Below are 24,720 nucleotides of genomic sequence, written 5' to 3'. Positions count from 1 at the left end.
GAAAATCCATTTCTATGTGGAATCGACGGTTGACTGGGTCTTTGTTAGCTAAAATGGTGATTAGCTGCATATTTTACTTGTAGGTTTTGTGATCCTTAGTCTTTTGTGGAGTTAAATTAATTTGGGACTTCGTTGTCCAGTAAAATAATAGCTGATTTGGACAATTATTATATTAGAAAACTCAACACTTAAGCGAGTTTGCGGGATAAGTTGTCCGCTAAAACGTTTTTTATTGAGATTTCTCTAAGAATAAGCCTTCCCATGAAACTTGTATCTATCCGTGACTGGCCGCACAGGATGTAAAGGCTTCGACGAAAAAAAAAATTATATCTAAGGATAGGTTCCAAGTAATCTTGGACCTAAAGTGGAGTTTGGTGCGTATCTGCATAGAACTCGCAAATATTAAAGGCAATTGAAGCACTTACTCTTTTGAAAAAAGCTTGTCTTAAAATGTCTGAGGAGTACAGAGGCAATATGGCATCCAACGGGTATATCATGCAACAACAGAGACGCGAAAAATATGCTTCAAAGTATATAGCTCTTATTCAATTACTCCTTTTCCAGCTCATGCTCTGATGCGAACTCTCACTACTCCTTTCCTGGATGAATCTCTCGCTTTCCAAGGCAGCCAGTTTTATGTATCTACCGAAGCAACTCGGGATTTTTCCTGACCAAGGGATAATTTCACGGCTACAACAACAACAACAAGTAGGAATCTCCCACTCCGCAAAATTATATATTATGTAAATCTGAACTAAATCGATCCGCAAATAAGATTTTTAGCAATTTCTCAATCGAAGCGGCTCCTATTGGTCTGTTTTTTCTTCTTTTTTTCATAAAAGCCTAGGCAAATCTATACAAGGTGAGGGCAAAATGAATTCATACAATTCGCCGTCCAGAAGAATGTCAAATCGTAAAAAAATTTGCCTTGATTTCGATTAACTGACATCGATAACATGATACAACTATCAAGAAGAAGCAATCAGCTGATGGGATAACACCACCTGGTACTGAATTCGCCTTGATCGGTCCAGCCACTTTCTTCTCATTCGATTTTCATCGAATTATTTCAATTTCATTTTTAAATATTTCATAAACCGTTTGAGAATTGCAGATTGACTATTCATGCAGGAATGAAAATTTATTATGATAATTTCTTTAGTTGTGCCCATATCTTCTAATAATAAAAATGACACTTCAAATAAATCACTAAATTAGCTTTCCCATCAATTCATTTATTTCCTGCATGCATAAATTAAAAATGATTGAGTTTGCTTTTCTTTTCATTTTTGTTATTGTTGTATTAATAACTTTAAGCACGATTGTGATGAGTTGTCTCGGCCGCTGATGTTTGATGCCCAAAACAAAATATCTTCGCAAAAAAATTTTGTAGCTACAATTTAGTAGGCAAAGAACAACAAGTATAGCAGCATCAACCAATACTCAAAAAATTACAAAAACAACAAATAGAATAACAACTTTTTTAATACTCATCTTCTCTTTTACGAAAACTCATCTTAAATTAGCTTTGGTACTCACCCGGTGACAGCTCTGGCGTCATCAATTATCACAACAACAAAACTGGAAGAAAAAAAAACAAAAACAATTTATTAAAATTTCTTGAATTGACAGCGTGCAAATCAAAAGCCATAGGGATGCTGTGTCATACAAAAGAAAAATAAAAAAAAATTTCTACCAAGGTGAAAATGACAAGAAATTTCATAAATTAAGAAGTGTCGAAAATAAAAAAAAAAATCGAAAAAGATATAAGTTAAGTGTTGAGTCAATAAATCGTGCTAGAAAATATTGCATTAGATTTATTTGAGAAAACTTTTTAAAAAGTTAGCACTGCATCAATCATTCAGATAAAGGTAAAATGTAGATAAGTGATGATTGTCAGAAGGAGGATAATTCACTTCTTTTTTGGTTAATGCTAAATAACAAAGCCTTGGAAAGCCCAATAAAATGCAGCAGGCTCTGTAAACTTTTGTACTCCTTTTTAGGGCCTTCCAGCATTCAAAGCGTCTTGGACTTCATCTACTCTAGGTCGTTCTACGCTCATGTTGTTGGATTCACTACTGATACTCCCTCAAGGAAGCAATGAGATGAGGAGTTGACATGGAAATTGACAAGGAGCTCAGTGTGAGCCGAAAATTTACGCTGCCCAACCACTGCAGTCTTCGGCCGGCTATGGCTGCTATTAAGGATGCGGTTGGTTGGAGCAATCTGCCGCTTTAGCTTTTACGAAATTTAACATTTAATCAGATAGTACAGGCGGCAGTCTGAGCGCTAAGCGCTGAAGCCGTGGGATTGCTTGGCCTCCCCCGCAGTAGCAAACTGCTTGATAAAAATTTTCTGAGTGCGAGGCAACCAATATATTGATATCTTGGCAGGCAAGCACTTGCAAACTGAACGTGACTACCATTAGAGACTTTGGTGTTTCGCTCGCTCTCTACTGTGGATAGTTGGACCTCGAGTCAGATACGTAAGCATTGAGTTGCACCACATGTTGTCAGCTGTCGAGGTTTTTCTTGCAAGTGTTTCATTGCAAATGCCCCGCTGACCTATTAAGGTTTATAAAGTTCATGTAACCTTCGGAAATTGATTGTTAGATGGGTATTGCCCAATAGGAGTCCATGCGGTGTGTCCTAATCCATATCACCTTGAGGTTGCCATATGGCAAGGCACGATGGACGTGTTAACCACGGCTGACTGCCACATTGAAAACAAAGCAGATACCGTTAAGTTAAGATATTGCCATATGGAAGTAGGGAATTATATTGATGACAACTTGTGAGTGGTCGCACCTATTGGACGGGGCGAAGCACTGCAACAACAATAACAACAGGGAATTATAAAGATGTTGCGTCTTTTTATTTTACACGTAACTACACATATAATAAAAAACCCTTATCTGACATCAAGAGGGAAATTACGTCGGGTGAAACGGGTTAATATACCGGAAAGCCACCTAACTGCGTTGTCTGTGTGGAGGACGATGAGGTGGATTCATTCAGTGATTTTTTGCTCAGCTGCCCAGCCTTTGCGTCCTACGAGACGTATATATCTCGCTCGGTAGACAGTTCCGACTCTCAGTAAAAAATATGCAAAGCCGAGGTCTGTCTTATGATAGAGTCAATATCAACGCATGAGATGTGGTTACACAGCGGACTAGTAAAGTGTTGAAATGGGATGCTCCTTATTTGGACAGAGGCCACTGAACCTAACTTAACCTAAGATTGCGAAGGTTTAGTATTCCTCAGGTCGCATTATCGCAATTTTTTTGATAACCTTCGCTGTGATGCGATGACGGCCGTAAAGGCTTTAATGTTGTTCAAACGTCGTTCTATAAGACAAGAGCTGCTATAGACTGCTGATATAAGCTTTGATCTGTTCTTTGATTTCGTGTTAAGAGAAAAGAGAATGACTATATTATTCCAAGCGAAAGCTCTAGGTCCAGAGAGGGCGTGTACGCTCACGTTAAAAGGAGGAGCGCTAGATGTGCATTTACTCATATAGCCAAGCAGCGCTCATGGCGCTTAAATCACCCTTCATTTCGTCGAGGCCCTCAGCAGCTGCAAGAGATCGCTTCAAGCCACAGCTAGTTCGCGAACATAGCCCTTATATGGGTATCTGGTCACAGCAACATCGAGGGCAACGAGAAGGCAGATGAACTGATGGAAGGACAGCAGCACTGATGGAGGTGGTCGAGATGCATCATCCACTTACAACAATCAAAAGGAACATACATCGCATATTCAAGGAGTTAGCAGTCTCAAACTAGTATTCCTCGAACACCTGAAAGATAACCAAGCACACCTGGTCGAATTACGATAGTAAGAGATCAGATGGCCTATTAAATACGTCAAGAAAATAAATCTTTAGGAACACTGCCACAACCGTGGGACACTGGCCGCTTGGCCTGCATGCCGAGAGAATGGGGATCTCCTTTAACAGCATTTGCGGGAGCTGCGGCGAGGAGAGCAGCAAAGAAACAGTCGCGCACTACCTGTGTGAGTCCCCCAGCTGTAGCACATACTAGGTTTCTAACTATAGGCAGTTATATGCTGCCGGAACTTTGGAAGTAGCTTAATGCTCTGAATTGGGCTATTTACGTGCTCAATACTTTCCATAAGAACTTTTTTGGTTGCATGAATTCGTATGGCTTTTTTACACTTTAAATGTAGGGGGTCCAGCCCCTCTCCACCTTAACGTCAAGCTAGATTCCCACCCCGTCTAATAAACAGTAGATTTAACAAAAAAAAGTATGCCTGGGAATTACGTGCTATTTGTGTACTCCAAAGTAAGCTACCATATGTCACGAAAAACAAAGGGGGGGGGGGGGGGGGGGGGGGCTTGGCTGTATCCCGAAATGACGGAATCAAAACTGGATATTTAAGAGCGTTATGTGCTATTTACGTGTTCAATAGCTCCAATAAGAACTTTTTTGCTTGCATGAATTCGCTTTTTTAAAGCTTTAAATATAGGTGGTCCAGCCCCTGAAGTTACAAAAAAAATACTTAAAATTCGGGCACAAAATTTATACTTTTGGGCAGAAATTAGCACATAAATCCTAGCCTATCAAATTTCAAATCCGTCTTGGCGGGGTCCAACTTGATTGACCTCTTTAATATGCTTCTATTTCAACGATGGCTTGCCCCTTTCGTTTAGGCATTGTACGAACTCGCCTTAGGTTAAGTATCACTTAATGCGGAAAAAAATATAAATAAATAGGAATGGCTATCCATCTGACTTAAATAACTGACTGCTTGTAATGCAAATTATCCACGGTTATTATACAGCTTTCACAAGAGAATTCAAAGACTTAAAAAATTCAAAACCTTAATGATGGATGAAAACACTCATGGAAAAAATGCTCAAATACTAACACACGATCTCAAGCATATACTTTTTTTTTTAATGCTTAAGTACATTAGACAATTGTGAGGAGTAGATGCACTCATAAGCGGCCAGGTTAATAACAATTTAGTGAAAATTTATCACCTTAGGGCAAGTGCTTATTTATAGTTTAGGGTTCATTAGTCAATTAGTATGCAGTTAATGTTTTATAGCCGAAAAATCGCATTAACTTATGTAACAGAGATTACACTTATCTTAAATTTAATATATAGGGATCAAGAAAAATAATTAAGTAATTTTCATACACTGTTACATATATTGACCTGCAAGCTGTGCATTTAAAACAAATGAAGAAAAGTGTTAAATTAGTGTTACCGTGAAAAATGCTTTGATGTCGAGCAGAAGCGCTGATTAAGCCTAAGTTGCATCCACATATGTATACATATGTAAATGTGAACTTATGTATATCCATTACTATACTGCAATATAGGGCATACAAATAAATGTGGCAATTGCTTAATGATGACTTCCTCTCTATAGATGTTGCGAAATCTCTAATTGAATCTAATGATAGATAGATAGTTTGTTTTCAGGTAATGCAATGCGACCTATAGGTCTATTAAGCCCTGTTGTTGTTGTTGTTGTAGCGATAAGGACACTCACCGAAGGCCTTGGTGAGTGCTATCGATGTTGATGGTCCTTTGCCGGATGCAGATCCGATACGTTCCGGTAACAAGCACCATTAAGGTACTTGCCCTACCATCTCGGGAACGATTTGGTATGACCACATGAAACCTTCTAGGCCATACCCCCCTCCCACCCCCTAGATGCATAAGGAACTTGGGATGGCCAGATCCTCCGCCGTTAAGGAAACAGGTCTCGCCACGGATAGGTGGGGTTGACAATTGGGTGGGAGAAGCTATATATTGCGCTGGCAATCCCTTGAAAGGATTGTGCTAAACAACCCCTTGAATCAATTTGGTATTTCAGTCACCTCTTACGACAGGCATACCTACCGCGGATATATTCTAAGCCCCCTAAGTCGCTGGGGGCCCTATTAAGCCCTCATCCTTTGCAGTGCACCTCATCCAAGCAAGGCTTCCTGAGAAAATCCAAGCTTACTTTCTAGCTTTACCAAACCACGAATCACAAGTGTTCTACCTGCAACGGTATCATATTCGAGAAAGATGGGTTCTGCACACTCAGTTTGTGGATGTGGACATGTGGAAATTTCACGCAATTGTTGCTCTCTGAAGTGCGCCTCCTCCTGCCTGAATTCTTCCCTTATCTGCCCTAAAAATCTTGCAGCTGCTGCCTTCCTGGCCACCCCATGCCCTTCCTTGTTTCCACCCACCCCTCTGTGGCCCGGTAACCAAGCCAAACTAGTTGCGTTGTAAGCCTGTAAACGATTCAAACTCTCCGCGCACTCAAGAACTGTTGACGATCTAATCTCAACGGACCATATTGCCTTTGGAGCGGCCTGACAGTCGCTGAATATAACGATTGTCGCTGAATATAGCATTGCTACAACAACATAACGATTCTCTCATTTTAGTGGTATTGCTAGTAGATCTGCACACCCTGCTCGTATAATGACGAAATGGTATAGATAACTTAGTTCTGCGGCCGTTGTTACAAGCTCCATTACCCTCTGATGTCTTCGAGTCATTCCCATAGTCATTCAACCGATTTCCATGTAGCTGGTTCTCAGAAAGACACTAATTTCAAACAAGTCACTGGTAAAAATATGGCAGTGGTTATTCGTCCGGAAATTTTTGGTTTTGTATGAAATGATAAAAAACAGCAGTTAAAAAAAGAAATAAAAAACCAAAAAAAAATTGTAAATATTTGTGCTGAATTTTACGCATGAAAAGGCACAGCCCAGAAAAATAAATTAGCAAAAAAGTCAACGGTTCCCAAAAAATGTCAAGTGACAAAAAGTCGACTGCTGAGTGGAATTTACCCAAACTCGACTGTCAGTTTGAAAACGCCAGTACTGAATTTATCGCATTAATAAGGGCAGCCCAAAAAGATAATTGAAAAAAATCACTGGTCCTAAAAAATCAATAGTGACTAAAAAATCGGCTGCTGAGTGGAATTTAACCAAATCTCGAGGGTCAGTTTGAAAACGCCAGTAGGCACTGCATTTTCCGCATTAATACGGGCAGCCCAAAAAGATAATTGAAAAAATCACTGATTTCAAATAATCACTAGTGACTAAAAAGGCGACTGTGGAGTGTAATATAACCATATCTCGGCTACCAGTTTTGAAACGTCGGTAGTAAATTTTCTGCACGAATAAGAACAGCTCAAAAAAGTAAATAGCAAGTCACCGGTTCCAAAAAATCACTAGTGAAAAGTTGACCTCTGCGCGGAATATAACCATATTTCGGCCACCAGTTTGAAAATGCCAGTACTAAATTTTCCACACGAATAAGGAAAAAAAAATTAAAAATTATAAATCACTGGTTCGAAAAAAACCACTACTGACAAAAAATTCGACGGCTGTACGGAATATAAACATATTTCGGCTGTCTGTTTTAAAACGCCAGTACTGAATTTTCCGAATAAGGACAGCCCAAAAAAATTGTTGACAAAAAAGTCACCGGTTCCAAAATATCTAACATTTTCAGAACGGCACCCGAGATAGCCGAAGTGACATCATTGGGCGTGGGGATTTTTTAAGGACAAGGAACATTTATATCACTAGTGTCCTTTTACGGTTCTCACTATTGAGCTTTTTCGAAACTAGTGACTTTTTTAAACAGGTGAATTATTTTCATACCGACTGAATTATATGTAGAGGGTCTGACAGGTCACTGCTGAGCGGCTGCAATAAAAAAAAAACTTTTTCTGAAGCATTTACCAGTTTGACTTACTTGAAGAATTCCTAACTGAAATCGGAATCAGAAGCTGCATTACAGCTCTAATATGAACTACTACGTTCAAGTTCGTATCTCAATAAATAGCGCAGCAAGTTTTGGAGCTTTTTAACAACTTGGCACATTCATTCACATTAAATAAAATTTTTCGAAACTAAAAAATTACGTTAAAATTATTAGTATTCTAAAAAGAGGGCCAACTGAAAAAGCTCTAATTGGGTCAGCGAAATTTGGCTTTGATTGATATAAAACTTTCCTACACATTTGATTCAATTTAATTAAAGCAAAACCTCATTGTAATTACTAGACTGAAACAAAACGAACAAAAAATTCATTCATCTATTCACTAAAAGCACAACGCCCCTACCGACCTTCTGCTATTTTTAACTTATTTTGAATGCATATTATAATCCATTCAATTGATTTTGCATTGTTTGAATTTGGACAGAGAAAAAATTAAAGGGTTCATTTATGCAAACGCATCTCTAGTTAAATATTTGTTAAACAAAGCATATGTGTAAATTTTATTTTATAGTTTTGAACTTGTACCGACTGTTATTGTTACAATTTTTAAAGCGACATAATTTAACCCTACATAACACATCCACATGCACAAAAATGCGCCATCAACTGATTACAAAATATTGGGCATCATCACACAGCAACACTTCCAAATCTGAGTGGAGCATTTTTTACATGCTCATCATAGATTTGCCTATTTTGCGTACTAATACTCACCACTGTTTTAAGCTGCTTTTGGTGTATAAGCAAACATTATTTAATAAGCCCGATTATCTCTTCATACATAACACTCATGCAGCCACCAACTCTTTCGACTGCATCTCCATCAATAAGATACCACGCTCAGCTGTTAGTCTCTTTTGCTTAAGCTGTTGCCTTAGCTCAATCAGCTGGTTGCAAGATTTTATATCTCACACGCTTCTGGTATATAAACGTAGTGCAATGCTAGCGCCGCTTATAGTGAGTGACGCGTTATTGCAACGTTTGGTGGCACGCAAACACCAACGGTATGAAAAGCAGCAGCATTAAGCAAAACGATCGTTAAAACAATTTAAGTTCAGTGTTAACCGAAACGTAAAAACTTGCTAAAATATAAGAGGGAATTTGTGAAAATATTTCACCCTAACACGACTGGGTGTTGGGTTCAACTGGAAGAAAAAGTCGGAAAATTCTGTGAGATTATTAAGAAAAGGGTATACAAATATACATTTAAAACATTAAAGATTGAAAAACACATAAAATAAAAAAAGTTAAAAAAAAAATTATAGAAAAACAAGTAAAAGAAAAACATGAATGTATGATTGACTATTAATTATTATAAAACAAAAAAATTAAAAAAATTAAAAATAAAACTAAAATAAAATAAATTAATCTAACTTAAGTTTTTTAAGAGTTAATAAGCTTAACACCGGTAAATAATAATTGTTATTAAATAATTATTTTTGGCTTTTTTTGGGAAAAACTGAAAAGAAGGAAAGGAGACTAAAATAAAATAAAATAAAATAAAACAAAATTAAATATAATAAGGTTAAACAAATTACAAAAAAAAATTAAGTGAAAAAATATAGTAAAATATAAAATAAAATAAACTAAAGTAATATAAAATAAAACAAGATAAAATCAAATAAAACAAAATCAAATAACAAAAAATAAAATAAAATAAAACAAATTTAATAAAATAAAATAAAATGAAATAAAATAAAATAAAGTGAAATAAAATTAAATAAAATAAAATACAATAAGATTAAAAATAATATAAATTGAAATGAAATGAAATAAAATATTAAAATAAAATAAAATAAAACAAAATGAAATAAAGTAAAATAAAATAAATTAAAACAAAATAAAATAAAATCAAATAAAACGAATTGAAATGAAATGAATAATAAAATAAAATAAAATAAAATAAAACAAAATGAAATAAAGTAAAATAAAATAAAAAATTAAATAAATTAAAACAAAATAAAATAAAATATAATAAAATGAATTGAAATGAAATGAATAATAAAATAAAATAAAATAAAACCAAATGAAATGAACAACAACTAAGGCATGACGTGGCTGAATGCGTTTGTAACACCTCAACCATCGTAGGAGTGCGGGTTCAAATCCCACTCCCGGGAGAAAAGGATTTGAAGAGATTTACAAGGTATAATCGAAACAGCTGTCGCCTTTTCCGTCCTGATGTCACGTTGTTTAAATTTTTCCCAAATTATTAAATAAAATGAAATTAAATTAAATGAAATAAAGTAAAATTAAATTAGATTAAATTAAACAAAAATAAAATAAAATTAAATAGAATACGGCAAAATATATTAAAATAATACAAAGTAAAATAGAATAAAATAAAGTGAACTAAAATAAAACTAAAATTTAAAAAATTAATAAAAAAATATAATAAAATAAGATAAAATATATAAAATAACAAGAGTAAAATAATATGAAAATAGAATAAATGAAATTAAAAAAAAATTATTAAAATTTAACTAAATAAAGTAAAATGAAATAAAATAAAATAAAATTAACTTAAATTAAGTTAAATAAAATCAAATGAAATTAAATTAAATAAAATCAAATAAAATAAAACATACTAAAATAAACCAAAATTTAATAAGATAAATAAAAACAATGTAAAGTAAAAATTTCAGATTTAAATAAATTGAAAAAAAAAAATATATATAAAAAAATAAAATTAAATTAAACAAAAAAATAAAAATAAATATATAAATAAAAAGCCGAATGATATAAAAAAGGGGGGAAAAAAATAATGCAAAAAAAATTAAATTTAAAACAGTAACGCAGAAAATGATAAAAATCCAAAAATAATCCAATAAAAAAGGTTATTAAAAAACAATTAAATTAAATGCATTTGATTTCAATAACAGTAATGATTTAAACTCTTTTTGTGCAATACTTTTCCCCTACGAAAGTTAGTTATTATTATTTTTTTTTTTAAATAATATTTCAATATTTTGAAAACATTTAGCAAACAGATTGGCTTCCCGCAATTGAAATTTCGCGCAACAACAAGACAAACATGAATGCTCATTTATTACTGGTAAGTTTTCGACAGCCTATGAAAGTATTTAGAATTGGTAAGGCTAACATAAAATATCTCAAATTAAACTCTGCAGTCAAATATTTGCTTCTCAAAAATTTGATCACGTCACAGAAATTTTCTGTATATTAGTGTTTTATATAATTTAAACTAGCAGACCCGGCAGACGTTGTTCTGCCCTAAATTTGGCCTATCTGCACATATTTTAAAAAGCTTTTTTCGTCTAACTCTGCCGCACCCCTCTACACTTTTTCCCAATCTTTTTATTCACTCCTCCCTCCGCCTTTTTCGCTTCATCTCCATCTTCGTCTCATTCTATCTCTTTCTCAATCTCCTTCTCTCTTTTCTCTTCTCTCAAGTTTTTCTCCTTCTTCTTCATCTCTTATTGCCAGTCCCAGAGGGTGGTATGTAGTTTGTTCCAGTCCCATTCCGAGTTTCAGTCCCAGTCCCAGTCCTAGTCCTAATCCCAGTCCCAGTCCGTCTCTGGTATACTTCTGGAAAAAAGCATCGTAAATACTAATATAGGCAAATTTATATACGAAATTTCAGGCAAATCGAATAGGACGTATGTAAATAGGTATGTGGGTATTATTAATTCTTGTTTTTATTTCGGCTTCGCATGCATATTTATCAGTTTTGCCAGGTTTATGCGACTAAATCGAATATCACAATGAACTTTGGAGCTCTCAGCAACAGCTTTCATTTGATATCCATAATACACACACATTCTAGGGGTATCCGGGCGCATGTTTTGGCCTATATCTCGAGACCCTAGTCACTCAGCGGTGTAAAACTTACTCTGTATTATAGCACACATCAACAGCTTCAATTTGATACCCATAATATAAAAACACATTCTAGGTTTATCCGGGTCCATGTTTTGGCCTATATCTCGAGACCGTAGTCACCCAGCGGTGTAAAATTTACCCTGTACTAAAGCATACATAAACAGCTTCAATTTGATACCCATAATGTAAAAACACATTCTAGGTGTATCCGGGTCCACGTTTTGGGCTATATCTCGAGACCCTAGCCTCACAGTTTTATGAAAATTATCCTGTACTATAGCACTCATCAACAGCTTTCATTTGATATCCATATTGTATAAACACAATCTAGGGGTACCCGGGTCCACGTTTTGGGCTATATCTCAAGACCCTAGCCTCCCAGTTGTATGAAAATTATTCTGTACTATAGCACTCATCAACAGTTTTCATTTGATATACACATTGTATAAACACATTCTAGGGGTACCCGGGTCCACGTTTTCGGCTATATCTCGAGAACCTAGCCTCCCAGTTGTATGAAAATTACCCTGTACTATAGCAATCATCAACAGTTTTCATTTGATATACATATTGTATAAACACATTCTAGGGGTACCCGGGTCCACGTTTTGGCCTATATCTTGAGACCCTAGTCACCCAGGGGTATGAAAATTATCCTGTACTATAGCACTCATCAACAGCTTTCATTTGATATACATATTGTATAAACACATTCTAGGGGTACCCGGGTCCACGTTTTGGGCTATATCTCGAGAACCTAGCCTCCCAGTTGTATGAAAATTATCCTGTACTATAGCACTCATCAACAGCTTTCATTTGATATCCATATTGTATAAACACATTCTAGGGGTACCCGGGTCCACGTTTTGATCTGAAGACCCTAGACACGTAGCGAAAAAAAGCTAGACGTTGGCCGATTCTCAGACCTACCCAATATGCTGACAAAATTTCATGAGAATCGGTTCAGGCGTTTCGGAGGAGTTCAGCCTCTAAAACCGTGACAGGGGAATTTTATATATTAGATTAAATAAACTTTTTTACATCACCGACCAGCAAGTTGCCACGTTTCTATATTTGCATACAAATAACCAGAAGATGATGCAGTTAATTTGCGCATGCGCCTTGTGCTGAGAAGAGATAGAAGGCAAAAAGCAGCTTTCATTGCGACCAACTACAACAAACGTTTCATTATAAACAACTAGATGTGTGGGTGTGCGTGCAAGCAATACCGCCCACACTTATGAACACATGTATATGAATTGTACAAATACATACTTATATGTATATAACAGCAACATAAACACACATTGCTATCTGCATGGAAATGCTCGAGAAAATGTTTGTTTTCAAACTTTGATTATGCAACAAAAAGCTGCTTTTCCGACTATCCAACAAATAAAAGTAAAAGTCAGCAAACAAAATAATGAGTGTACGTATGTGTGTGTGTGAAAACTGGCTAACACAACAATACCAAAAAGAAAAACTAAATGAGTAATAAAGAAAATAAATAAGCGAATTTTAGCCGAACTCTAACAGACAGTTCAGTGCTCCTTGTATGACGGCACAGGAGGTTTATTTATAAGTGTATATACAGTGCTTTGCACAATCGAGAAATTTTGTCATATTTGTACAATTTCTGGTATATTAAATAAAAAAACAAAATTTTAATTTATAATGACGCGGGTTGTGGGAGTGGGGGTGGGAGTGCAGTTGGAGTGGGAATAGGAATTGTAGTGGGAATGGGAATTGGAGTGGGAGTGTGATTGTAATTAGGAATAGGAGTGGGCGTTGGGGAGGGAGTGGGAGTGGAAAGAGAGAGAGAGAGATAAATGGAATAAAGCATAGGCAAGAATAAGAGAAAATGGAAGATACAGTAGACGTGAATGGTATAGAGAGAAGAGGGAAACGAGGCTCGCTTTTTGAATGTAGCCAAACCAATTTTCGGACAGGATAAAGTCTTCCGGGTACACTAGTTCGGAATAAAAAAGTTGAATTTTTTTTAAATTTCGCAACTTTCCCAGAATTAAATTTTTGTTTTTTTTTAATTTTAATTAAATTTTTCATTATTCTGTTTTATAAAAACACTTAAAAAAACCCAAAAACCTAGATTTTTAAAATTTAAAAAATCATAGAGAAGGCATAAAGTTAAGGAAATATTTCTTAAAATTTTTGAAAGTTTTCAGGGTATGACTTAAATTTTTTATTTTGAATGTCTGAAAATTTTATTTATTGCAACGAAAAAAAAAAAACTTCTGAATAACGGAATAAAAAAATTGGTACCGAATTTCCGAGAGCTTTGGTACTAAATATCCGTACGAATAAGAACAGCATTTTATTTTAACTAAATTTTATACACTACGACGAATAAACACCCTGTGCTTCAAATTCACGGCTTAGCATGTTTATACATAGGTATGTAGAGAAAACATAATTTTTTTTAATTTTAATTAAATTAAATTCTCATATATAAATCTAGATAAACTTGAACCAAAAACTCCACAAGCTTTTTTTTTTGTAAATTAAAGGAAATAAAAAAATTTCAAAACTATTTATAAAAGATGAAAATGCATTACAAAATGTACTATATATGTGACCCGGTCTATGAAAAGGTGGCTTATGACTCAAACAAAAAGAAGAACACAAACGTCCTGAAGAAATGCTGTTTCTCGCAATTTCTTTTTTGAGTCATAAGCCACCTTTTCATAGACCGGGTCACATTAAAATATGAATATATATTTTTTTTAATTAAGAAAGTTTAATTTTCTTTTAAAAATAAAATAAAGCAAAATCCATCAAAGTAATCAATTTATTAAATTCAAAATTGTTACATTCAAAAACATATTAAAGCTATTCATGAAAGCTCATGTAAGCTCAAAAGCCCAAGCCTTGTAAACCTCGCAAACTTATATAAAAAATTGTTTCATTTGCGAGGTTTCTATTGTTACAAGGTAATTGCGAATTTGAGTGAGTTGGCTTATTGAAAAATAGCTATCAAAAGATTTTCGCTTAAACTTTTTCCATCCAAACCGTGCCATATCATTATGTTAGGCACTGTATTTTGTTGTAGTAAGACTAGTGCACACAAATCAACTTCAACGTAAGTACACGTAATATTTGCTTCAGAGAAAGCACCGTACAGAAAATAATATGTTGTAAGTTGTCATAACATACTATTCGTAAATAGAAGAAAGTTAAATCAAGAGAAAATAAATTAAAAAAAAACTCAGCACTATGGGAGCTAAGCAAGCCACGAAATCCTTAACTAAACACCTCCTACCAAACATCGCCTTTAAAAGTGGATTGCTCATTGCGAGCACATATTTCCGGCATTCATATATATCTGCACTCCCTCTCTGTCTTTCTTGCTCACATCGCTAATTGCTTTGCGCTTGCATCTCATTGACGCCAGTGTTGTGCTATCAACTTAGACACGATTTTTTCAACAAAGTGTAGTTATAAAAAATAACAAGGAAGGCTAAGTTCGGGTGTAACCGAACATTACATACTCAGCTGAGAGCTTTGGAGACAAAATAAGGAAAATCACCATTTAGGAAAATGAACCTTTACCACTTTATTGGTAGATCTACAAACTTTTTAGCCCATTTTCATTTTCTACCACTTCTACCACCAAAGCCCAAAAATCTACCAACATTGGCCTTTGTAAGGAAATTAAGAAACGATTCAATTTCGAAGACGAAAACTTACACCTTTTGGAAAATGTTGATGAAAAAAATATTAATTCTAGTCAAATGACAATGATTGTTCCCTTACTTAAAGCTTTTCACAAGACTTCCATGGAAATTCTTAACAACGAAAGGCGATCATTAATGTTATATGATAAGGAAATAATAGAAAAGATATTTTCCGACGATCTTCTTAAAGGATGGATAAAATTGGGAACTGAAGAGTCTTCTAAAAGAAAATTTGAGTGAATAAATGTTCTCCTTAGCAATATTCCCTCACAGTAGTGCAGCCGCAGAAAGGTAGTTCTCTATAATGAACGACATAAAAACCGCCAAGCGTAATGGATTAAAAATTTCAAGCATTTCCAATCAAATATTAATAAAAGAGTATTGTATCGGACGGACTTTATTTCAGCATCCAATTAAATTAATAAGATTTTATAAAAAATTGTACTTTGTAGAAGGTGATTTTGTTCCTTGTATTTAATAACACCCATATGGAACTAGATTTTTCTTTTGTTTGTCTGACAATTTTTTTTGTTGAAATTCGGTTCTTATTTTAAAAAATTGGTGCACAAGTTCAAACAAGAAATAAATTTGTTTATGAAAGAAATGTAGTAAATGAGCTCGCAAATATTTTCCTGCTATATTTTCATCAGTTTTTTTGAACGAAAATAAAAAAAAGTTTTAAGTAAACGATAACATGCCAAAGTCGGTTATTTTGTGGCAGAAATAAAAAGATGATAAAAAAATTTTAAGGACTACCTTTATATAAATGGACCAAAAAATAGAAGGCAATTTTTCCTTTAATACAGACATAATCTTGTTGAGTTTTGACTAAAAACCTTTAACAATAGCTCTTATAAAAAATTTTGGGATTTAAAACTATAAAGGTATAGCGCAACTTTCAATTTAAGGCAAACCAAGTACTTGGGATTAACTAATTGATTATTTAAAATTTAAGCACGCGCTCTACTTTTATAATTTTAAATCCCAAAATTCTTTTACAAGAGCTATTGTTAAAGTTTCTTAGTCAAAATTCAACAAGATTATGTCTGTATTAAAGGAAAAATTGCCTTCTATTTTTTGGTCTATATATAAAGGTAGTCCTTAAAATTTTTTTATCATCTTTTTATTGTCACTTTTTAGTGCTGCCTACAAAAAAGAATTTGGAATTTTGGGTTCTGACTCACGGCCCAAGTTTCACGACTCTAGCTCACCGGCAAGTTACTCAAAAACCGATCGCAAGATTCCTCTCGTTTTTCAGGGATTTGTAGTTATCTCAATTAGCACGCCACCTAGCGGAACTTTGTTTTCTATAAATTGTATTTTCACCAAGCCTCGAACTGTGTGCCAAGTTTCAAGTCTCTAGGTCATCGCAAAGTTAGTTAGAAATGGATTCCCACATCAAAATTAATTTTCTTAATATCTAGATCCATGCGCCACCTAGTGAAACTTTTTTCATCAAATATTGCATTGTCACCGGGTTCTGACTCACGGCCTAAGTTTCAGGTTTCTAGCCCACCGGGAAGTTACCTAAAAATCGATCGCAAGATTCTCTCCGTTTTTTCAGGGATGTTCAGGGATATTCGTTTATCTCGATTCGTCTGCCACCTGGCGGCATTTTGTTTTCCACGAATCGTAGTGCCATCGACTCGCAAACTATGTGCTAAGTTACAAGTTTCTAGGTAACCGGAAAGTTAGTTAAAAATGGATTGAAAAATTCCCAGATCAAAATTAATTTTCTTAATATCTCGATCCATGCGCCACCTAGAGAACATTTTTTTTATAAAATATTGCATTGTCACCGGGTTCTGACTCACGGCTCAAGTTTCAGGTCTTTAGCTCAACGGGAAGTTACTTAAAAATCGATCGCAAGATTCCCCTCATTTTTCAATGATTTGTAGTTATCTCACTTAGCGCGCCACTTAGCGGAATTTTGTTTTCTGTAGATTGTATTGTCACCAAGCCTCGAACTGTGCGCCAAGTTTCAAGTCTCTAGGTCACCGGGAAGTTAGTTAAACATGGATTGAAAGATTCCCAGATCAAAACCAATTTTCTTAATATCTGGATCCATGCGCCATCTAACGAAATTTTTTGATCAAATATTGCATTGTCACTGCAATTGCGCGTGGAAACGACCACATCAATGCAATGCTGCTCAAGTGCGTGGACTTCAAATTGCTTACCGCTGTCGCTGCTCAATGAAGTAATCTAAATCAAATACCTTTATTATTTACGCGCCATTGGAGCGGCATGCAACCGGTTCAAGCTTCGACTAGCTGAATTCACTTCCATACGTGTTTATTTTGTTGGGTGTTGATAATGGGCTGTGAGCTTTTTGTTTGTTGCTGTTGTTAACCTACGACTGCTTTTTATACTCAGTTGAGCAGAGCTTACAGAGTATATTAAGTTTGATTGGATAACGGTTGGTTGTACATATATAAAGGAATCGAGATAGATATAGACTTCCATATATCAAAATAATCAGGATCGAAAAAAAATGTGATTGAGCCATGTCCGTCCGTCCGTCCGTTAACACGATAACTTGAGTAAATTTTGAGGTATCTTGATGAAATTTGGTATGTAGGTTCCTGAGCACTCATCTCAGATCGCTATTTAAAATGAACGATATCGGACTATAACCACGCCCACTTTTTCGATATCGAAAATTTCGAAAAACCGAAAAAGTGCGATAATTCATTACAAAAGACAGATAAAGCGACGAAACTTGGTAGATGAGTTGAACTTATGCCGCAGAATATAAAACTAGTAAAATTTTGGACAATGGGCGTGGCACCGCCCACTTTTAAAAGAAGGTAATTTAAAACTTTTGCAAGCTGTAATTTGGCAGTCGTTGAAGATATCATGATGAAATTTGGCAGGAACGTTACTCCTATTACTATATGTCTGCTTAATAAAAATTAGCAAAATCGGAGAACGACCACGCCCACTTTTCAAAAAAAATTTTTTTTTAATTCAAATTTTAAAAGAAAAGTTAATATCTTTACAGTATATAAGTAAATTATGTCAAAATTCAACTCCAGTAATGATATGGTGCAACAAAATACAAAAATAAAAGAAAATTTCAAAATGGGCGTGGCTCCGCCCTTTTTCACTTAATTTGTCTACGATACTTTTAACGCCATAAGTCGAACAAAAATTAACCAATCCTTTTAAAATTTGGTAGGGGCATAGATTTTATGACGTTAACTGTTTTCAGTAAAAATGGTCGACATCGGTTGATGCCACGCCCAGTTTTTATACACAGTCGTCCGTCTGTCTTTCCGCATGGTCGTTAACACGATAACTTGAGCAAAAATCGACATATCTTTAATGAACTTAGTTCACGTGCTTACTTGAACTTACTTTATCTTGGTATGAAAAATGAACGAAATCCGACTATGACCACGCCCACTTTTTCGATATCGAAAATTACGAAAAATGAAAAAAATGCCATAATTCTATACCAAATACGAAAAAAGGGATGAAACATGGTAAGGTAATTGGATTGTTTTATTGACGCGAAATATAACTTTAGAAAAAACTTTATAAAATGGTTGTGACACCTACCATATTAAGTAGAAGAAAATGAAAAAGTTCTGCAGGGCGAAATAAAAAACCCTTAAAATCTTGGCAGGTATTACATATATAAATAAATTAGCGGTATCCAACAGATGATGTTCATCTGGTCCATATTTTGGTGGATATCTGGAAAACGCCTTCACATATACAACTACCACCACTCCCTTTTAAAACTCTCATTAATACCTTTAATTTGATACCCATATCGTAAAACTCATTCTAGAGTCACCCCCGGTCCACCTTTATGGCGATATCTCGAAAAGGCGTCCACCTATAGAACTAAGCCCCACGCCCTTTTAAAATACTCATTTACGCCTTTCATTTGATACCCATATCGTACAAACATATTCTAAAGACACTCCTGGTCCACCTTTATGGCGATATCTCGAAAAGGCGAACACCTATAGAACGAAGACCCACTCCCTTTTAAAAATACTCATTAACACCATTCATTTGATACCCATATCGTACAAACAAAGTCTAGAGTCACCCCTGGTCCACCTTTATGGCGATATCTCGAAACGGCGTCCACCTATAGAACTAAGGATTACTCCCTTTTAAAATACTCATTAACACCTTTCTTTTGATACCCATATTGTACAAACAAATTCTAGGGTCACCCCTGGTCCACCTTTATGGCGATATCTCGAAACGGCGTCCACCTATAGAACTAAGGATTACTCCCTTTTAAAATACTCATTAACACCTTTCTTTTGATACCCATATTGTACAAACAAATTCTAGGGTCACCCCTGGTCCACCTTTATGGCGATATCTCGAAACGGCGTCCACCTATAGAACTAAGGATTACTCCCTTTTAAAATACTCATTAACACCTTTCTTTTGATACCCATATTGTACAAACAAATTCTAGGGTCACCCTGGTACACCTTTATGGCGATATCTCGAAAATGCGACCACCTATACAACAACCACCACTCCCTTTTAAAACCCTCATTAATACCTTTAATTTTATACCCATATCGTACAAACTCATTCTAGAGTCACCCCCGGTCCACCTTTATGGCGATATCTCGAAAAGGCGTCCACCTATAGAACTAAGCCCCACGCCCTTTTAAAATACTCATTTACACCTTTCATTTGATACCCATATCGTACAAACATATTCTAAAGACACTCCTGGTCCACCTTTATGGCGATATCTCGAAAAGGCGAACACCTATAGAACGAAGACCCACTCCCTTTTAAAAATACTCATTAACACCATTCATTTGATACCCATATCGTACAAACAAAGTCTAGAGTCACCCCTGGTCCACCTTTATTGCGATACCTCGAAAAGGCGTCCATCTATAGAACTAAGGCCCACTCCCTTTTAAAATACTCATTAACACCTTTCGTTTGATGCCCATATTGTACAAACAAATTCTAGGGTCACCCCTGGTCCACCTTTATGGCGATATCTCGAAACGGCGTCCACCTATAGAACTAAGGATTACTCCCTTTTAAAATACTCATTAACACCTTTCTTTTGATACCCATATTGTACAAACAAATTCTAGGGTCACCCTGGTACACCTTTATGGCGATATCTCGAAAATGCGACCACCTATACAACAACCACCACTCCCTTTTAAAACCCTCATTAATACCTTTAATTTTATACCCATATCGTACAAACACATTCTAGAGTCACCCCTGGTCCACCTTTATGGCGATATTTCGAAACGGCGTCCACCTATAGAACTAAGGCCCACTCCCTTTTAAAATACTCATTAACACCTTTCGTTTGATGCCCATATTGTACAAACAAATTCTAGGGTCACCCCTGGTCCACCTTTATGGCGATATCTCGAAACGGCGTCCACCTATGGAACTAAGGATTACTCCCTTTTAAAATACTCATTAACACCTTTCTTTTGATACCCATATTGTACAAACAAATTCTAGGGTCACCCTGGTACACCTTTATGGCGATATCTCGAAAATGCGACCACCTATACAACAACCACCACTCCCTTTTAAAACCCTCAGTAATACCTTTAATTTTATACCCATATCGTACAAACACATTCTAGAGTCACCCCTGGTCCACCTTTATGGCGATATTTCGAAACGGCGTCCACCTATAGAACTAAGGCCCACTCCCTTTTAAAATACTCATTAACACCTTTCGTTTGATGCCCATATTGTACAAACAAATTCTAGGGTCACCCCTGGTCCACCTTTATGGCGATATCTCGAAACGGCGTCCACCTATGGAACTAAGAATTACTCCCTTTTAAAATACTCATTAACACCTTTCTTTTGATACCCATATCGTACAAACGCATTCTAGAGTCAACCCTGATCCACCTTTATGGCTATATCCCTAAATGGCGTCCACCTATAGAACTATGGCCCACTCCCTCATAAAATACTCTTTATTAATGCCTTTCATTTGATACACATGTCATACAAATACATTCCAGGGTTTCCCTCGGTTCATTTTCCTACATGGTTATTTTCCCTTATGTTGTCACCATAGCTCTCAACTGAGTATGTAATGTTCGGTTACACCCGAACTTAACCTTCCTTACTTGTTATTTCTTGGCTTTGTTGGAAGCTATTTTTTTCTTCTCCTTTCAATAAGTCTTTAAAAATTCATAAAAAATATTTGTCAAATTATAGATATTTATGTAAATATACACCCATGTGCAAATAAATAGGAGAAACATTCATAAAGGAACAATGAATGCTTCACCACTTGCTGAAATGCATCCCATATTGTGAAAATTAACTGAGCTCTGTCGTAAACATCCAATCGTTTGTCCATCTCTATCGCATATATTCAATAATTTACTGAACTCAACAGATTTTCCAAGTTTTCAACAATTTTCATAACGAAAGCGTGTTTTTATAACTCGTTCCAGTATGCAGTTTGGTAGTCTTCTTAATTTCTTGCGTTAAGGTCATACAAAGTTAGACTTTGTTCATTTAAAAGTTTTTTCGCCCACCACTGTACTCAAGTTTAACTTATTTTACAATTCTAAGCTTTGATGATGACCTATTATTATTAAAATTTTTTTCTGTTTTGTTTACTATTTTTTTGTTAGTGTGCTACTTTATTTTAACAGAAAAAAGTTACAAACAATAAACGACCACACATCTTTGGATATAATAATTGTTTGTTGTAGTTGTTGTTGTGATATGACACTTTGTGCTTGTGACATATATTAATGGTATATATATTAAAAAAAATTTATGAGCGCTCGAGTCATACAAAAAGTGATATGTTCAAAGTCAAGTGTGATGTGACATGTAAAATGCAAGCACATTAGGGTGCGTCAAATTGTGTGGAGAAAAATTTTATATAATAAAAAAATCTTATACTATTTTCGGAATTTGTATGTTTTCCTAGCAACGACTACTATGCTACTGATTCTTCTTTGGTAAAATGTGAATGATATTAAAGCTATCCTAAGCATAATAAATCGGTTGCTTCCTTCAGGGTGATAATCGCCTAAGTCAAGAGAAAATGACTTGGCAAAATTAATTTTTTCATAACATTTTATACCAACTAAAAAATTCAAGCGATTTTAGACTTTTTTTTAATTTAAGACTTAGGCTGTTATGACTTCCAACCCCAGATCAAACAGGTAAAGGTGTCTAAGTTCGGGTGTAACTGAACATTATATACTCAGCGTGAGCTTCAATTGTACATTTCATTTCAGATAAATTACTTTTCTATATAACACGTGGCACCGCCCGTTAAAAAGAAATGTCTCCCAATTTCCTCTACACTAAAACTTGATAAGTGAAATATCATTGATTCAAAACTATTTTTTGCTAAGTTATAGCTTAATATTCTAGTCTCCGACCCTTTTTATATCTAAGTTACCGTGGTCTTTAACCGATCCCGTCCACTTTTACTAGAAATATTTTCTGCTATAAGGAAAATATGTGTACACAATTTCATTATGATCCGTTAATTTTTCTTCGAGTTATGGCTCTCGAAGCATAGAAAATTGCTTAGTCATAAAAGGGGCGGTGCCACACCCATTTTCAAAATTTTAGTATTTTCCAATTTAATGTTATAATTTTTTTTTCCTATATATTGTTATAACTAAATCAACTTGGGAAATGAAATACCATTGATATAAAGCTCTTTTTTGCAAAGATACAGCTTATTTTATTCGTCCACGACCCTTTTAAAACTCTTTTATATAAAAGTGGGCGTGGTCCTTAACCGATTTCGTTAATTTTTCTTCAAAGGATTTCTTATAGTAAAGGCAACCTCTCTGCAGAATTTTGATACGATGGGTTTAACGATTTTTGATTTATGATTAATAGTATTTGTAAAATTGATTTTATCACAAGTGAGCGGTGCCACGCCCATTTAAAATTTTTTTTTCAAATTTTTATCAAGAGTCCCAATATCAGACCACACGTCAAATTTCAACATTCTAGGTGTATTATTTACTAAATAATCAGGTTTTTTGTGTTTTCCAAAATGTTATATATATAAAAAGTGGGCGTGTTTATCATCCGATTTCGCTCATTTTCAATACCAACCTATTCTGGGTCCAGATAAGCTCGTGTACCAAATTTGGTGAAGATATCTCAATATTTACTCAAGTTCGCGTGTTAACGGACAGACGGACGGACGGACATGGCTCAATCAAATTTTTTTTCGATACTGATGATTTTGATATATGGAAGTCTATATCTATCTCGATTCCTTTATACCTGCAACTAACCGTTATCAAATAAAAGTTAATATACTCTGTGTGCAAAGCACGCTGAGTAAAAAAGCTGAAATCATTTACTCGTAAGGAAATTCAATATAAGCTTATGCGAAACAGAATGTTGCGTTAAAATTGATAACATGATAACAGATGGCGAGCGCCGTGAGGTGGTGGTAGCGTGCAGCACTTACCACGCCAAAGGTCCGGGGGTCATATCCTGACCAAAGCAATATCAAATTTAGAAAAAAGTTGTTGCGTCATATAACATATAGGTCCGGTTTCGCTAAGTAGGAAAAAGTAAAAGCAAGGACGAGCAGCTTGGCCTTAATCGCCTCGTAGGTATATCGAGCCAAGAATTTTTTTTTTTTGTATATACATAAGGGTGCCCTTAGTTGTTTAGAGAAAAAAGTGTTTGGATTTTCGATCTCACGCCCTAGAAATATGCGTATAACGCAAAAAACAAAACAATACAAAGTATTATGCCAATCTAAAAAGATTCGGAGGTTGCGCAGGGAATTTGAAGTACAGAAAAAGGACGAATTCTAACAATTTCAATGGTCGATATTCCTTTACGTTAGAAACATTTATCCCTCTCAAAGCCACTTTTATATCTTGATTTACTTGATTTTTTAAATGAAATCAATCATATAATAACAGAGCTAAAGACCAAAAAAGAATATAAATAAAAACAGATTTTCTTCATTCATTGTATAGAAGAAAATACCCAGCACCCATCACAAAACAAATTATCTAAATTAAACGCAAGTCCATACCGTTATGAAAAATTTCTAAAAATTCATGCTAAAAAGGTGAAAATTATGCTTACTTGTTGTTGTTGTTGTAGCGATAGACACCCCCCAAAGGTGTTTTGCAAGGCATCAGAAGTTTTGAGCCCGCTGAACTTTTTCTTAATCTTTAATTTCAAGCATTTCGAACCACCCTATACAAGTTCTTATATGGGTGTTATTGTATGACTTAGAAAGGTTGTATGTATGAGCTTAAATTAAATGCAATGGTTACTTTTTGGCTAGTTATGTGTGTTGGCGCTAATTTATTACTTTTATTATTATAAAATTATGGAATCCATAAAAAAATCTGCAAAGGCTTCCATTTGGCATTGAACTCTGTCAAAAAATAAGAAACTAAAGTGTTTTG

At 35.0% G+C, this 24,720-nt stretch overlaps 1 protein-coding gene across 6 annotated transcripts in view; it reads left to right on the top strand.

Moving 5' to 3' along the window:
- The first annotated feature begins 8,737 nt into the window (after nucleotides 1–8,737).
- The window catches only part of LOC137249077 (GATA zinc finger domain-containing protein 10), a 41,866-nt gene continuing 25,883 nt past the window's right edge, over nucleotides 8,738–24,720 (top strand). Inside the window, exons 1-2 of one of the 6 annotated variants that reach the window (XM_067780231.1) lie at nucleotides 8,738–8,923; nucleotides 10,750–10,821. In XM_067780231.1, the coding sequence (XP_067636332.1) occupies nucleotides 10,801–10,821 (21 nt within the window). In that variant the 5' untranslated portion in view covers nucleotides 8,738–8,923; nucleotides 10,750–10,800. Of the gene's footprint in view, nucleotides 8,957–9,021; nucleotides 9,175–10,749; nucleotides 10,822–24,720 lie in introns of those variants that run through there. The other 5 variants (XM_067780230.1, XM_067780229.1, XM_067780235.1 and 2 more) reach the window with 5 other exon arrangements.

The sequence above is a fragment of the Eurosta solidaginis genome, chromosome 4 (assembly GCF_040869045.1).
Source record: "Eurosta solidaginis isolate ZX-2024a chromosome 4, ASM4086904v1, whole genome shotgun sequence".
Taxonomy (NCBI): Eukaryota; Metazoa; Arthropoda; class Insecta; order Diptera; family Tephritidae; genus Eurosta; species Eurosta solidaginis.
Note: the sequence above shows the minus strand (reverse complement) of the source record. Positions and strands in the feature narration are given on the sequence as shown.